This window comes from Hemitrygon akajei, chromosome 11, assembly GCF_048418815.1.
Source record: "Hemitrygon akajei chromosome 11, sHemAka1.3, whole genome shotgun sequence".
Lineage (NCBI taxonomy): Eukaryota > Metazoa > Chordata > Chondrichthyes > Myliobatiformes > Dasyatidae > Hemitrygon > Hemitrygon akajei.
The window spans coordinates 2,494,634-2,510,315 of record NC_133134.1 but is presented as its reverse complement, the minus strand read 5'-3'; the positions used below and the strand labels follow the sequence as shown (position 1 = coordinate 2,510,315).

The following is a 15,682-nucleotide window of genomic DNA, read 5'->3' as shown; positions in this document are numbered from 1 at the left end:
ATTATATAATGATAAGTAAATTATGCCAAGTGGAAATAAGTCCAGGACCAGCCTATTGGCTCAGGGCGTCTGAGGGAGGAGTTGTAAAACTGTATTGTGTTGCAAGTTTTCTTTGTTTCTATGAAAGGAAGCTGAACGTAGATTTAATTGAGGTGCATAAAGCAACAGTAAGGTTTCCAAATGGAGAGGGTTTCTCAGCACATTCAATGTCTCTACGTGAGGACAATCCACTTCCAATACTCTACCTTCACCCTACATCTCTGCATGCTCTTCTCTTTCAGATACCTGACAGGCTGAAGAAAAATCTACCTCCCCACCTGTCTACTCCCAACCAGAACTGCTCACTGTGTAAAATGAAAGATTTTCCTCATCAGCACATACAAAATGCAGGAGGAGCTCAACAGGTCGGATAGCATCTGTGGAAGGAGATAAGCAGTTGACGCTTTGGGCTGTGTCCCTTCATCAAATCCTGATAAAAGTGTCTTGGCCAGAAAAGTTGTGATCCTCCAGCATTTTGTGCGTGTTGCTGTGGATCTGTAGAGTCTCTCGCCTTTTAGGGTTTTCTTGTCACTTCCGGCTCCTTTGACACACTGCCATTCCATGATCCAAATGGGAAAAGGAAATTGACAGCAACACACACAAAGTGCGGGAGGAACTCGGCGGATCAGGCAGAGCGGGCTGGTCCAGAGTGAAAATGGCTCGTTTATCTTGGATGAAAAATTAGTAATTTGGCACATTTGATTCTGATTCAGAGGTAAACGATTCAGAGGGGAATCAGGGAGATATTTGACTCTGGTTCAGAGGTAAATGATTCAGTGAGATATTTTCATTCAAATAACGATAGGGGATTTGGAACTGGCTGCCTGAATGGGCAATAGACATGGAAACCCTCTTCAAAGACAACAACATTTGGGGTAAGTATCTGATGAACTGTAACCTGCAAAGCTACTAACGCCGAGATGATTTAACCAGAGTGTTAGAAACACGGACCCAAAGGCCAGTGCTGGCCCACACCACAAGTTTTTGATTCTATGAAGGACTTTGATCCCATAACAAGCACAACACACACAAAATGCTGAAGGGAGCAGCAGATCAGGCAGCGTCCATGGAGAGGAATAAACAGTGGGGATCAGGCCAAGACCCTTCATTAGCACTGGAAGGGGGGGGGGGGGGGGAAAGAAAGAGGACACGCAGGAAGGTGATAGGTGAAGTCAGGTTGTTGGCGGGGGATGAAGTGAGAAGCTGGGAGGTGATAGGTGGAAAAGATAAAGGGCTGGTGAAGAAGTAATCTGATAGAAGTGGAGAGCGGACCACAGGAGAAAGGGAGGGAGGAAGAGCACCAGGGGCTGATGTTAGGCAAGTGTGAAGAGATAAGAGGCCAAAGTGGGGAACACAGGGAAAACAATTACTCGAAGGAGAAATCAATGTTCGGGCCATCAGGTTGGAGGTTACCTAGAAGAACTATGAGGTGTTGCTCCCTCACCCCAAGAATGGCTCATCATGGCAGAGGAGTCCCATAACACGGTGCCAACTGTTCAGGATTAATGGAAGCACACAGGTCAAAGGTTAACAGAACGAAGGCAAGGTTAAAGGTTAATGGGAGAATTATTAACAGAAATAGGAGTGGGTAGGAGCAAAGGTTAGTGGAAGGAAGCAGGGCCCAGGCTTGTGGGAGGTGGGAGGGATGGGATAAAGGTTATAGAATAGTACAGCCCAGTCCATTACAGGTAAAGCCCTCTCACTATTGAGCACATCTACACGGAGCACTGTCGCAGGAAAGCAGCATCCATCATCAGGGTCTCCCCACCACCCAGCTCATTCTCTCTTCTCACTGCTGCCATCAGGAAGAAGGTACAGGAGCCTCAGGACTCACATCACCAGGTTCAGGAACAGTTATTACCCCTCAACAATCAGGCTCTTGAATCAAAGGGAATAACTTCACTCGCTCCAACACTGAACTGTTCCCACTTTCAAGGACTTTTCATTTATGTTCTCAATATTCATTATTATTATTTTGTTTGTTTTTGTTGTTTCTTTGTATTTATTGTGAATGCCCACAAGAAAATTAATCTCAGGGTGTTATATGGTGACATATGATGCATATGGTCTCAGGTTTGTATGGTGAAATATACTGTATGCATATGGTCTCAGGGTTGTATGTAGTGACATATACTGTGTGTACATGGTCTCAGGGCTGTGCATGGTGACATATACAGAATGAACATGGTCTCAGGGTTGTATATGCTGACATATACAGTTATGTACAGTGGCATGCAAAAGTTTGGGCACCCCGGTCAAAATTTCTGTTACTGTGAATAGTTAAGTGAGTAGAAGATGAACTGATCTCCAAAAGTCATAAAGTTAAAGATGAAACATTCTTTTCAACATTTTAAGCAAGATTAGTGTATTATTTTTGTTTGGTACAATTTTAGAGTGAACAAAAGGAAAGGAGCACCATGTAAAAGTTTGGGCACCCCAAGAGATTTGAGCTCTCAGACAACTTTTACCAAGTTCTAAGACCTTAATTAGTTTGTTAGGGCTATGGCTTGTTCACAGTCATCATTAGGAAAGGCCAGGTGATGCAAATTTCAAAGCTTTATAAATACCCTGACTCCACAAACCTTGTCCCAACAATCAGCAGCCTTGGGCTCCTCTAAGCAGCTGCCTAGCACTCTGAAAATTAAAATAAATGATGCCCACAAAGCAGGAGAAGGCTATAAGAAGATAGTAAAGCGTTTTCGGGTAGTGTTTCCTCAGTTTGTAATGTAATGCAGTTAACAGGAACGGTGGAGGTCAAGTTGAGGTCTGGAAGACCAAGAAAACTTTCCGAGAGAATTGCTCGTAGGATTGCTAGAAAGGCAAATCAAAACCCCCGTTTGACTGCAAAAGACCTTCAGAAAGATTTAGCAGACTGTGGAGTGGTGGTGCACAGTTCTACTGTGCAGAGACAACTGCACAAATATGACCTTCATGGAAGAGTCATCAGAAGAAAACCTTTCCTGTGTCCTCAACACAAAATTCAGTGTCAGAAGTTTGCAAAAGAACATCTAAACAAGCCTGATGCATTTTGGAAACAAGTCCTGTGGACTGATGAAGTTAAAATAGAACTTTTTGGCTGCAATGAGCAAAGGTATGTTTGGAGAAAAAAAAGGGTGCAGAATTTCATGAAAAGAACACCTCTCCAACTGTTAAGCACAGGGATGGATCGATCATGCTTTGGGCTTGTGTTGGCCAGTGGCACAGGGAACATTTCATCGGTAGAGGGAAGAATGAATTCAATTAAATACCAGCAAATTCTGGAAGCAAACATCACACCGTCTGTAAAAAAGCTGAAGGTGAAAAGAGGATGGCTTCTACAACAGGATAATGATCCTAAACACACCTCAAAATCCACAATGGACTACCTCAAGAGGCACAAGCTTGAAGGTTTTGCTATGGCCCTCACAGTCCCCTGACCTAAACATCATCAAAAATCTGTGGATTGACCTCAAAGGAGCAGTGCATGCAAGACAGCCCAAGAATCTCACAAAACTAGAAGCCTTTTGCAAGGAAGAATGGGCGAAAATTCCCCAAACAAGAATTGAAAGACTCTTAGCTGGCTACAGAAAGTGTTTACAAGCTGTGATACTTGCCAAAGGAGGTGTTACTAAGTACTGACCATGCAGGGTGCCCAAACTTTTGCTTCGGGCCCTTTTCCTTTTCTGTTATTTTGAAACTGTAAAAGACATTAATAAAAAAGTAATCTTGTTTAAAATATTAAAGAAATGTGTCATCTTTAACTTAATGCCTTTTGGAAATCAGGTCATCTTTTACTTGCTTAGCTATTCACAGTAACAGAAATTTTGACCAGGGTGCCCAAACTTCTGCACACCACTGTATGTGGTCTCAGGGTTGTATATGGTGACATATACAGTATGTATATGGTCTCAGGTTTATGTATGGTGGCATATACAGAATGTGATGATAAACTAACTTTGCCCACCAGATGGCGCTGGGCTCTGCACCATTCAGGATGGCACCTAGTCATGGTGTGCCTGCTCACCTTGCCCTGTCACCTGGAGCTGGCTGACTCCAGTCTGTAGCTGCTGGATGCCTGTATCCAGTTCCTCCAGGTCAGTGCCCTCAAGAGTCTGTAACGGGATGTTTCAGAGAACAGACTTGTGAGTAAAGAAAGAGCAAACTCCTTTTGGTAATTCACACCACCCTGACCAAGATCTGTCCTTGGCCCCTCCCACAACTAATGAACACGATGCTTGTCTCCTTACCATCTCTCCCGACACCACCACCCCCATCCGTCCCTCGATTGTAGAGATGCAGGGATCTCCTTTATGTAAATACTAGGCGGACCAAAGCCCTCTCTCTCCTTGGTTCCTCAATTTTGGACCATATCTCCACACCATCCATGAGATTGATTCCCATATCAGTAAACACTGGCTCTGCCTCAGCTCTTCTGCTGCTGGGACCTCATTCCAGTCTTGGTCATCTATTGACTCAACAGCCCCACAGAACTGCCAGGGACACATCTCAAACCACCCTCTTTGTGCATCACTCCCATACTCACTGACCTATGATGGCTCCCAGTTAACCCAAGTCCTGATTTTCAAACTCTCATTATGGTTTTCCCCCACATTCCAAATACGTACCAGTTCCAAAGGGTAATATTTGGAAGGGTAACCGTAATACAGGTTGGTAGGTTGACTGATCGTGGCTGGGAACATGCTGCATCTCTAACCTTCTTTTATGCTGCGGACCAAAACCATTAAACAAGGGGTCCATGGACACCAAATCTGAAACCCCTGTTGTAAATAAAAATGAATTAAAAACTAATTGTCAACTTTACTTACTTCCTCCATGAAGATATCTAGAAATCGTTGGGCTCCTCCCCAGAGCAGTGCTCAGCCTGGGCTCCTGAAACAACAGAACCCAGTGAATGGGTGCAATCACTCTGCTCTCAAGTGGCTATTACTCAGACAACTATAATATGTGAAATAAAATTCAGGTTTAATTATCAGCCAACCATACATGAGTACAGCCAAACAAGACAGTGTTCTTCTGGTACCAGAGAACCAACAGTCACATATAATTATGGTAGCAGACCTGGGGTCCACTAAAGGTATTTTGCCTAAAGATATTGGCCCATGGCATAAAAAGGTTGGGAGCGCCTGCTCTAAAGGAAAGGGTTAATCGGTGAGATGGGGCCAAGGTTGTATGTTCACATCCATGTTCTAACACATCAGTTACTGTCACATGTACTGAAGTGCTGTGAAAAACTTGTCACGTGTACCGTGCATTCAGATCAAATCATTATAGTTCATTGAGGTGGTACAAGGTTAAACGTTAACACAATACAAAAGAGTTCACCACAGACAACAGTCTCCCCACCACTGAGCACATCTATACGGAGCACTGTCGCAAGAAAACAGCACCCATCAGCAGAGACCCCCATCATCCAGGACATCGCTCTTCTTGCTACCACCATCAATCAGAAGCCTCAGGACTGACACTGAAATACCAGGTTCAGGAAAGTTATAAACCTCCCCCCACCAAACATCAGGCTCTTGAACCAGTGTGGATAACTTCATTCAACTCAACTCTGAACTAATTCCACAGCCTACAGACTCTCAGTGACTTTACAACATGTGTTCTCACATTTATTTATTTCCACAATTTATCTTATTTTGCATTTTAGTTGTGCGTATATGTATATAGCTTGTCCACAAATTCTATTCTATTTCTTTATTTTCCCACAAGAAAATGAATCTTGAGGTCGTATATAGTAACAGAAACGTACTTTGATAATAAAGTTTACTTTGGACAGTGTTAGTTACAGGGACAGTGTAATGGAGATGGAGAACAAGGTGCAAGGGCATGGCGAGGTAGATTGTGAGGTCAAGAGTCCATCTTATCGTACGAGAGACTGTTCAATAGTGTTGATAAGAGCGGGGCTGAAGCAAGAAATTCCAGTGGTCAGCTGAGCCAGTAGTCTGAGCAGCAGTGAAATCAATGGGGGTCAGGACGCAAATGAAATCAGGACATCAACCCAAAGTCAAAGCCAAGTTTTTTGCCATCTGCACAAGTCCATTCAATACACAAGTATAAAGGACAACAAAATAATTGTTACTCCGAATCTGATGCATCACATAAAAATACAATAATAAAGTAACATCAGAATAATAAAAAAACATAATAAACATATGTACAGGCAACGCACACAAAATGCTGGTGGAACGCAGCAGATCAGGCAGCACCTATAGGAAGAAGCACTGTCGACGTTTCGGGCTGAGACCCTTCATCAGGACATAAACATATGTACATAAGTTTGTTTAGATACATGGATTGTATGCCCACAAAGTGATTCTGAGCATAGGAGTGTCTGTACACAAGGCAACTGAGAGGAAATGATAAAGTAGTGGTGGTTGGGGGTTTGGGGGGGTGGAGGGGTGGAGGTGTTGATCAGCCTCACTGCTTGGGGAAAGTAACTGTTGTTGCTTCTGGTGGTCCTGTTGTGGATGTTACATCACCTTATCCCTGGTGGGAGTGGGACAAACAGTCCATGAGCAGGTTGGGTGGGATCCTTCATAATGTTTTTGGCACCTTTCTGTATATATGTCCTTGACGGCGGGTAGGCTGGTGCAGGTGGTGCTTTGGGCAGTTTTGACTACCCGATGTAGAGCCTTCCTGTCTGCCGCAGCGCAGTTTCCATTCCAAGCCGTGACGCAGCTTGTTAGGATGCTCTCTACTGTGCATCTGTAGAGTAATGTGAGCACAGTGAGCACCGCCCAGCTCTCCTCAGAAAGGAGAGGTGTAGGTGAGCTTTCCTGATTGTGTTCTGGGACCACGAGAGGTTGAAACTGCTGTACTGCCAGTGTAGAGGGGTGTGAGTGATGCACATCTTCAATGGAAAATTTACAGGATTCACAAGAAAAAAAACATAAATTATATCTACTTTTCATAAGCAACAGCACAATTAGAACAAAAAAGTCTATTTTAGTGCAAAGGGATTAACGAGATCACTGTTGCTGAACTGTAATGTGTATTTAATATTTCAGTAATATTCAAGTAATCTTGTAAATATATTGTTTAAGCATTCTTTGTGGTTTATATAATTTATTATGGTTATATGTAATAATATGTGAAGTGCTAAAGTAAAGAACAAGCTGAAGACTCGCCTCTCTCCGCTCTCTGGTTTTCCTTGGAATTAGAATTGACATTAGATTGGAATTCCTTGGAATTTGATGTTTTGAAGTTACAAAACATAACCTTTAGAGTTATGCCAGAAGACTCAACAATCAATGTTGATGGGAAGTAGCTGTTTCTGTACCTGGTGGTGTGGAACTTTAGACCTCCAAACCTCCTACCCGATGGTAACTGTGAGATACAATACACAAATGGCCCAGGCAGCATCTCTGGAGAAAAATGATCAGTGTGGCGGCCCGCACATGCAGGACTCGAACCACCATCCGGAGCTGCGGGCAGACATGCGGTAGCGCGTTTGGAACTACCCGCTCAGGGCAGACCTTCACGTCCGCCCCACGGGTCACAGGGGCCCATGGGAGGGGAGATTTAAGCGCGCGATCTTGAATCGGTAAAGGCATTCTGAGTTTAGCTCTCTCTACCGCCATGTGTTTCCTTAGTAGCGCGTTGCGCGTGACTACACAGTCATCATTTTGGGATTGGTGAGAAGATAGCCCAGCCCAGATTCTGGGGATCTTTGGGGATCTTTGATGATCACTCCTGGGCCCAACATACTGAGGTAATCAGCTATATTTTATTAGGAGTTTGAGGAGATTTGCACCTTTCTACAGTTGTATCATGAAGACCATTCTGACTGGTTGCATCACCATCTGGTACGGAGGGGCCACCCCACAGGATCGGAAAACACTGCAGAGATCGTACATTCAGCCAGTCTCCCCAGATCGAGGCCACCTTTTCAAGGCAATACCTACAGAAGGCAGCATCCATCATTAAAGACCCTTTAATGTCTTTAAGGGATTAAAAGGTCCCTTAAGGACCCTTTGAGGGACTTTTTTTTAAACTGTCATTGAGAACATGCCCTACTCCCATTACTACCGTCAGGGAGGAGGGAGAGGAGCCTGAAGACACACACTCAACATTTCAGAAACAGCTTCTTCCCCTCTGCCATCAGATTTCTGAGTGGACAATGATCCCATGAACACTATCTCAATATTTTTGCTCTCTTTTTGCACTACTTAATTAATTTATATATATATATCTTATTGTAATTTATAAGACCCTAAGATATAGGAGAATTAGGCCATTTGGCCCATCAAGTCTGCTCTGCAACTTCATCATGGCTGATCCAATTTCCTCTCAGTCCAAATCTCCTCTCTTCTCTCCGTATCCCTTCATGCCCCGACCAGTCAAGAATCTATCAACCTCTGCCTTAAATATACATAAAGACTTGGCCTCCACAGCTGTATGTGGCAAAGAATTCCTCAGATTCACCACCCTCTGGCTAAAGAAATTCTTCCTCACCTCCGTTCTAAAAGGACGCCCCTCTATTCTGAGGCTGTGTCCTCTGATCTTTGACTCTCCCACCACAGGAAACATCCTCTCCATATCCACTCTATCAAGGCCTTTCACCAGTCGATAGGTTTCAATGAGGTCTCCCCTCATTCTTCTGAATTCCAGTGAATACAGGCCCAGAGCCATCAGACGCTCTTCGTATGACAAGCCATTCAATCCTGGAATAATTTTTGTGAACCTCCTTTGAACCCTCTCCAGTTCCAGCACATCCTTTCTAAGACAAGGGGTTCAAACCTGTTCACAATACTCCAAGTGAGGCCTCACCAGTGTTTAATAAAGTTTCAACGTTACATCTTTGCTTTTATATTCTGGTCCTTTTGAAATAAATACTAACATTGCACTTACCTCCACCACCACAGACTGAACCTGCAAATTAACCTTTTGACAATCCTGCACAAGGACTCCCAAATTCTTTTGCGCCCCAGTTTTTTTTGTATTTTCTCTATTTAGAAAACCGTCAACCCATTCATTTCTTCTACCAAAGTGCATGACCATACACTTCCTGACACTGTATTCCACCTGTCACTTCTTTGTCCATTCTCCGAATCTAAATCTTTCTGTAGCCTCTCTACATCCTCAAAACTACCTGCCCCTCCAACTATCTTCATATCGTCTGCAAACTTTGCAACAAAGCCATCAATTCCATCATCCAAATCATTAATAATTATAAACTAAATATATCTTTAATTATAATGTATGGTAATATACTGCTGCCGCACAAATTTCACGACATGTAACAGTGATATTAAACGCGATTCTGATTCTGGAGAGTGCTTTCTTGAGGCAATGCCTCCTGTAGATAATGGGGAAGGTGATAATAGTGACTCTACATCCCGTGTGTTTAAATGCCATACCAGCCCATGGTGCGACCATCAAGACACTTTCAACAGTACATCTGTAAAAGTTTGTTAAAGTATTCCGGTGACGAGCTGAACTTTCTAAGAAAATCGTTGGGATTGCATCTGTGTGCTGGTTCCGCAACGTCGCATTTAGTTTTGATTTAGCGGACGGAGTTCATCAGAGCCAATACCGTAAACCAGGGATTTGAGGGCATGGAGTGCCGAGGGACCTGGGAAGTGAGGCTCTGGGCGAGGGGCGGGCGCGCCATGCGGCCGGGGGTACAGGCCGATGGTTACCGCAAAGCCTCCGGCCCGAATAGTCGGAGTCGACGTAATGGGCCGTGGCGAGGGTAGAGTCAGGCGGCATTAGAGACAGGAACACGAATATTAGAGAGATGCGGACACAATCCTTCCACAGGCTCACTTACCTTCTCTTCCGGTTCAACACCACCGGAAACGGATAGTCCACCAATCACGTCCGTCTCCCAAGCCAGTATAGAGCTTTTTCTCGTGACGTCGGCTACACAGTTCCGTCGTCCGCCATTAACCTGGAGACAAACAAGTCTTTAACGTGTTGGAGAAACTCAGCACATCAGGCAGCATCTATGGAGGGAAATAGACAAAGGTCTTTTCGAGTCGAGACCCTTCGTGAGGAATAATTTTCATTGTCTTTTTCTACTATAGATGTTGCTTGATTTGCCGAGTTCCTCCCCCATTTTGTGTGTTGCTCCAGATTTACACCATCTATAGTATCTTGTATTAATATTTACAGAATCCGGTTTTAAAAAGAACCATCGGTTCCAGGCCACGTGTGAAAACAACAGCTCATCACTTCCCAGCAATAGATGCAGAATTCCGGTTCTGAGTATGTTGTTTTCATCATTCAGCGATTTTCATCGTCTTATCACCCCAGCATAAATAACTCACTTTTTTCTTGTTTATTTTCCGTCCCATTTTTGCCCTTCCTTACCCTTTTCTTCTTAAGCCCAATCACCTGTACTGGGGTGGGGGAGAACCTTGCAGTCTCTGTCCTGATCCAGTCTTTCAAATTGTCCCCAGGTTGTGCCCATCTTCGAGGATCCTTCCTCTCCCAAGGATGAAGTGTTTGGAGCTCCTGTTGGCGTTTTTGTAACTCTGGGATTTTACAGGAAGGGGTTGCTTGTCCCATGCCCAACCCTTCCTGTAACTCTCCCAGCCAGGCGTAGGATGGGCCAAAGTGCAGTATTTTTTTTGAACCCTTTTACCCCTTGCTTTTATGGTCTGGAAGTTCGTGTTTGCTTTAGATGTTAGGTATTGTACTTTTTCTTAAGTGTCAGGGAAAGACTATTTTACTTTACTCTTCAATTTTTCAATAACCCTGACAGTGTGTGCAGGAGCTGAGCAACCCCATTCCTCTTACATTCAACATTAACTAAATGTCAGTCAGGATAAAAAACCAAAAGACCATAAGATATAGGAGCAGAATTAGGCCATTTGGCCCATTGAGTCTGCTCCACCATTTCATCATGCTGATCCAATTTTCCTCTCAGCCCCAATCTCCTGCCTTCTCCCCATATTCCTTCATGCCCTGAACAATCAAGAATCTATCAACTTAAAATATAAGACATGACCTCCATAGTTCAAAGTTCTAAATACATTTTATTATCAAAGTATGTATGCATTATACAACCTTGAGATTAGACTCTTAACAGGCAGTTAGGAAACAAAGAACCCCCAAAACAAGCTATATATGAAAAAACTGTCAAACACCCAATGTACAATGAAAAATGGAATCTGCCCATGGCAACAAATTCCACAGATTCATCATTCTCTGGCTAAAGGAATTTCTCATCTCCATTCTAAAAGGATGCCCCTCTAATCTGAGGCAGTGTCCTCTGGTCTTAGAATCTCCCATCATAGAAACATTCTCTCCACATCCACTCTATCAAGGCTTTTCACCATTCAATAGGATTCAATGAGGTCACCCTCATTCTTCTGAATTCTAGTGAATACAGGCCCAGAGCCATCAAATGCTCTTCATATGACAAGCCATTCAATCCTGGAATTATTTTCGTGAACCTCCTTTGAACACTCTGAACAGCGCTTTATAAAGCCTCAACATTACATCCTTGCTTTTATATTCTAGTCCTCTTGAAATGAATGCTAACATCACATTTGCCTTCCTCACCACAGACTCAACTTCCAAATTAACATTTAGGAATCCTGCACAAGGACTCCCAAGTCCCTTTGCACTTTAGATTCTTGAATTTTCTTTCCATTTAGAAAATAGTCAACCCTTTTATTCCTTCTACCAAAGTGCCTGACCAGCACTTCCTGAATCTGTATTCCATCTGCCATTTCTTTGCCCATTCTCCTAATCTGAGTCCTTCTGTAGCCTCTCTACTTTCTCAAAACTACCTGTCGCTCCATCTATTTTCATAGCATCTGCAAACATTGCAACAAAGCAATCAATTCCATTGTTGAAATCATTGACCTATAATGTAAAAAGAATTGGTCCTTCTACTGTGCAATGTACAATGACATGATTATAAATATACAAAGTTCAGCTCTCTTCAGCCTGCTCAGAAAGTAGAGGCATTGGTGAACTTTCCTGATGATGTAGGATGTGTTCTGGGACAGGGGGAGGTTGTGTGTGATGTGCACTTCCAGGGGTTGCACATCCCAATCCAGTTTTGTTATGATCATGGTATTTAAATATTATAATAAGTTTTCCCACAAAATGGTAAGTCTCCTGTTTCTCCCTATTTTACTCCAAATGCTATATAGTCTTGCCCATTTAGATCCTTTCAAAGACTTAGTTCCACCCAGCACCTTGCTCCATTCCTTCCTGTCATCTTTTTACACTGGTTATCTCCTCTCTTTCCAATGAAGGGTCTTAGCCCAAAATCTCCACTGTCCATTTCCCTCCACAGATGCTGCCTGACTGGCTAAATCTCTGCTATGTCTTGTGTGTGTTACCTTGTTTCCCTCACACTAGCTTTCCGTCATCAGAAAACTAGGATACAACACACCCAGACCCTTCATCAGAACTTGTAATGGGACTCCTCTTCACCTCTGCCTGATTCACAGCATATCACGGTACCGCATCAGAGCTCAGAGTTCAATTCCAATGTTATCTGTAAGGAGTTTATACGTCCTCCCTGTGGTTTTCTCGGGGTGCTCCACTTTCTTTCCACAGTCCAAAGACATACTGGTTAGTAGGTTAATTGGTCAATCATTGTAAATTGTCCTGGGATTAGACTGGGGTTAAATCAGTGATTTGTTGGGCAGTGCAGCTCGAAGGCTGGAAGGGCCTGTTCTGTGCTGCCTCAAGTAAAAGATAACAAATAAAATCAAACCTCAGAGGTCCATGATGATTTCTCCATTGAGTTATTCTCACAGATGCTGTTTACCTGACTTCAGACACATATAAATTTGAATTGAGGACTTTTTTAAAAACTGTACATGAATGTTTCCAACAATATATTATATTTATAAACAACACATTTTTATTGATTATGGTCACAGTGAATGAATGTTGCCTGATGCTGGCTAAAGATGTTAAACAGTGGTTACAGGTGCCTGAATAAATAAAGTAGACTGATTGTGGTTAGGGTACTGAAGACGGCGATGGGGCGAAGGCAGCAAACAGAAAAGCTCCGAATGCCAGAGCAGGTGGAGAGAACGGGTTGCTTCCATTTCTAGTGCAAACAGGAGGCAAATCCAATGACAGACTTCCATGCAGTAGGAAAATCCCAATATTAACTGTGAATAAGAGGTTAAATTCAGAGCAAAACTGAGCGATTCTAAAGTGCTTGAACCACAGTGAAGTTTGTCCTGTCAGGGAAAATGCTTTTCCAGATCTCCCATGCGCCAGAGATCCCCGAAACTGAAAGAGACTGGCCATCGACCCAAGGGTGTTAACACCGCTGCACTGTCAGCCTATGGATGTGATGTGGAAGGAACCACACTCAAGGTAATCGTCCTGCTTCATCTTCATAGGTCAGTGGCCGGTACATCCCACCACACTAATTCTGAATCTACTGTAGACGATAAATCCCTCTGGGTGAGTGCAGCAATCAGAAAGACCCTAATAATGACAGTTCCAGCAGCAACCTATAGATTACCAGTGTTTCCTCGCTGCATAGGAGGTAGGCATATCACACCATCCTGCCTCTCCACAACTTCTGCAAGGGACTCTCTGCAAAGCTGCTGCATTTCCTGCAGTTCTCTCCTTAACGCAGTCTCCTCAGTTTTTAGCTCTGTGATCACCTTCGAAGCCGAGAGACTCCCACTGTCTTGCTTTGCAGAAGGAAACTGTGAAGGGGATCTCAGAGCCAACCTGACATGGCCGTGTCTTCTCCGCTGGTGGTTAACTCTGGCTTGAAGTTCTCCCAGCTTCTTTTCCACATCATTCCACATCAGGAAAATTGACTCAAGCCTCCTAGTGGGAAATTGACTCCTTCGCTCCTGGGCATCAGTCTACAAAAAGGTAGACAGCTACAGTATAGATCAGGTTGATCACATTGAACCCCTCCCCCAACTAAAAATACTTTACCTATATGGATTTTTAAAAAAAGTTAACTTTATTTTCTAATTAAGAACTAAGCATAACACAATATCATCTGTGAACAGAGTCAGTGAAATAACACATAGTTCTCAAACTTTTTTATGCCATGCAGACTTACTATCAACCAAGGGGTCTGTGGTCCCCAGGTTGGGAACCCCTGGTATCGAGGAACGTAATACAAAATGCTGGAGGAACTCAGCTAGTTAGGCAGCATCAATGGAGAGGAATAAACAGTCAATGCTTCCTTCCAACTTGTACTCATTTCCCTCGCCCCACCTTATTTTGGCATCTTCCCCTTCCTTTCCAGTCCTGAAGAAGGGTCTCAGCTGAAACGTTGACTGTTTATTCCCTTCCATAGACGCTGCCTGACCTGCTGAGTTCCTCCAGCGTTTTGTATTTGTTGCCCTGGATTTCCAGCAGCTTCACAATCTCTTGTGTTCAGCACAGAGGAAGTAGTTGAAGTATGTACAAATTATTTTGTACCTACAGTTGGACAGGAACATGGATTGGAAAGGTTGAGGATATGGGCCAAATGCTGGCAGTTGGGACTAGCTTGACTGGCCACAGACCAGATAGCTGAATGGCATGTTTCTATGCTATATAACTATAATAGTAGCAAATATAAAGAAGAGAGTATCTGGGACTTTGCTCTGCATGAGGTCCAGGAGGCAACTTGGCTTCAAACTGTTCAGTCACTAGGTCAAAATTGTTGGTTACAGCCACTGTCTCTGTGGGTCTTCACTAGCTAGTCTTTCCAACTTGTATCTGTCTTCCAGGGCAATGAGGAAAGGGTAATAAATGTTGGTCTTGCCACTGACATACAGCGATGTATTCCCTATGCTGGAAATGGGTCAGGGTTGCACTTGCCTCTCATTCAGAATCACAATCAGGGTTATCACTGATGTAATGTCTGCAATTCTGAAAGTCAGGGGACAAGGACTGGAGGCCCAGAGGTGGCCTATCCTGGGGTTGGAGGCCTACCTGTATATGCGGGTGGCTAAAGGGTTTGTTTTTCTGTTGTTGCTTGCATTATTCTGCTGAACATCGTGGAAATGCTACATTGACACTGGAATGTGTGGCGACATTTGCGGGCTGCTCCCAGCACATTTTTAAAATTTATTATTTGTTAATAAATAATAACAAATTATCCAGGGTCTGTGATATCGCGGATCGAGTTCTCGGTATTCTCAGGAGGGAGGGTGAGCAGCCAGATGTCGTGGTCCATGTAGGGACCAATGACATGGATAGGAAGGAGGAGGAGGTCCTGCAGAGAGAGTTTAGGGAGTTAGGTGCAAAGTTGAAGGACAAGACCTCCAGGGTTGCAATCTCGGGATTGTTACCTGTGCCACGTGCTAGTGAGGCTAGAAATAGGATAATAATGCAGCTAAATATGTGGCTGAGGAGATGGTGCAAGAGGGAGGGCTTCATGTTTCTGGACAATTGGGCTTTGTTTCAGGGAAGGTGGGATCTGTTCTGATGGGACAGTTTGTACCTGAACTGGAGGGGGACAAACATCCTTGTGGTAGATTTGCTAGTGCTGCTCCGGGGGCTTTAAACTAGATTTGCAGGGGGAGGGGAACCAGAGTGTTAGAGCAGATAGTGAGGTGGAGGAGGATAAAGGTCATGTGAGGACTGCATGTATAGATGAAAATCAAAGGTTTGTATGTGATAGAAATGTTCTCAGGTGCATCTATTTCAATGCAAGGAGTATTGTAGGTAAGGCAGATGAGCTTAGGGCGTGGATTGG

At 43.7% G+C, this 15,682-nt stretch overlaps 2 protein-coding genes across 3 annotated transcripts in view; both read right to left on the bottom strand.

The window, feature by feature from the left end:
• The window catches only part of c11h8orf33 (chromosome 11 C8orf33 homolog), a 31,593-nt gene extending 21,737 nt beyond the window's left edge, over positions 1-9,856 (bottom strand). The window contains exons 1-3 of one of the 2 annotated variants that reach the window (XM_073060035.1): positions 9,815-9,856; positions 4,845-4,908; positions 4,043-4,130 (exon numbers count right to left, since the gene is read on the bottom strand). In XM_073060035.1, the coding sequence (XP_072916136.1) occupies positions 4,043-4,130; positions 4,845-4,853 (97 nt within the window). In that variant the 5' untranslated portion in view covers positions 4,854-4,908; positions 9,815-9,856. Of the gene's footprint in view, positions 1-4,042; positions 4,131-4,844; positions 4,909-9,401; positions 9,516-9,814 lie in introns of those variants that run through there. The other variant, XM_073060036.1, reaches the window with a different exon arrangement.
• A 2,995-nt stretch (positions 9,857-12,851) lies between these two features.
• Positions 12,852-15,682, bottom strand: part of tedc1 (tubulin epsilon and delta complex 1) — a 46,754-nt gene continuing 43,923 nt past the window's right edge. Inside the window, exon 8 of the mRNA XM_073060026.1 lies at positions 12,852-13,847. Within this exon, the coding sequence (XP_072916127.1) occupies positions 13,482-13,847 (366 nt within the window). The 3' untranslated portion in view covers positions 12,852-13,481. The remainder of the gene's footprint in view (positions 13,848-15,682) is intronic.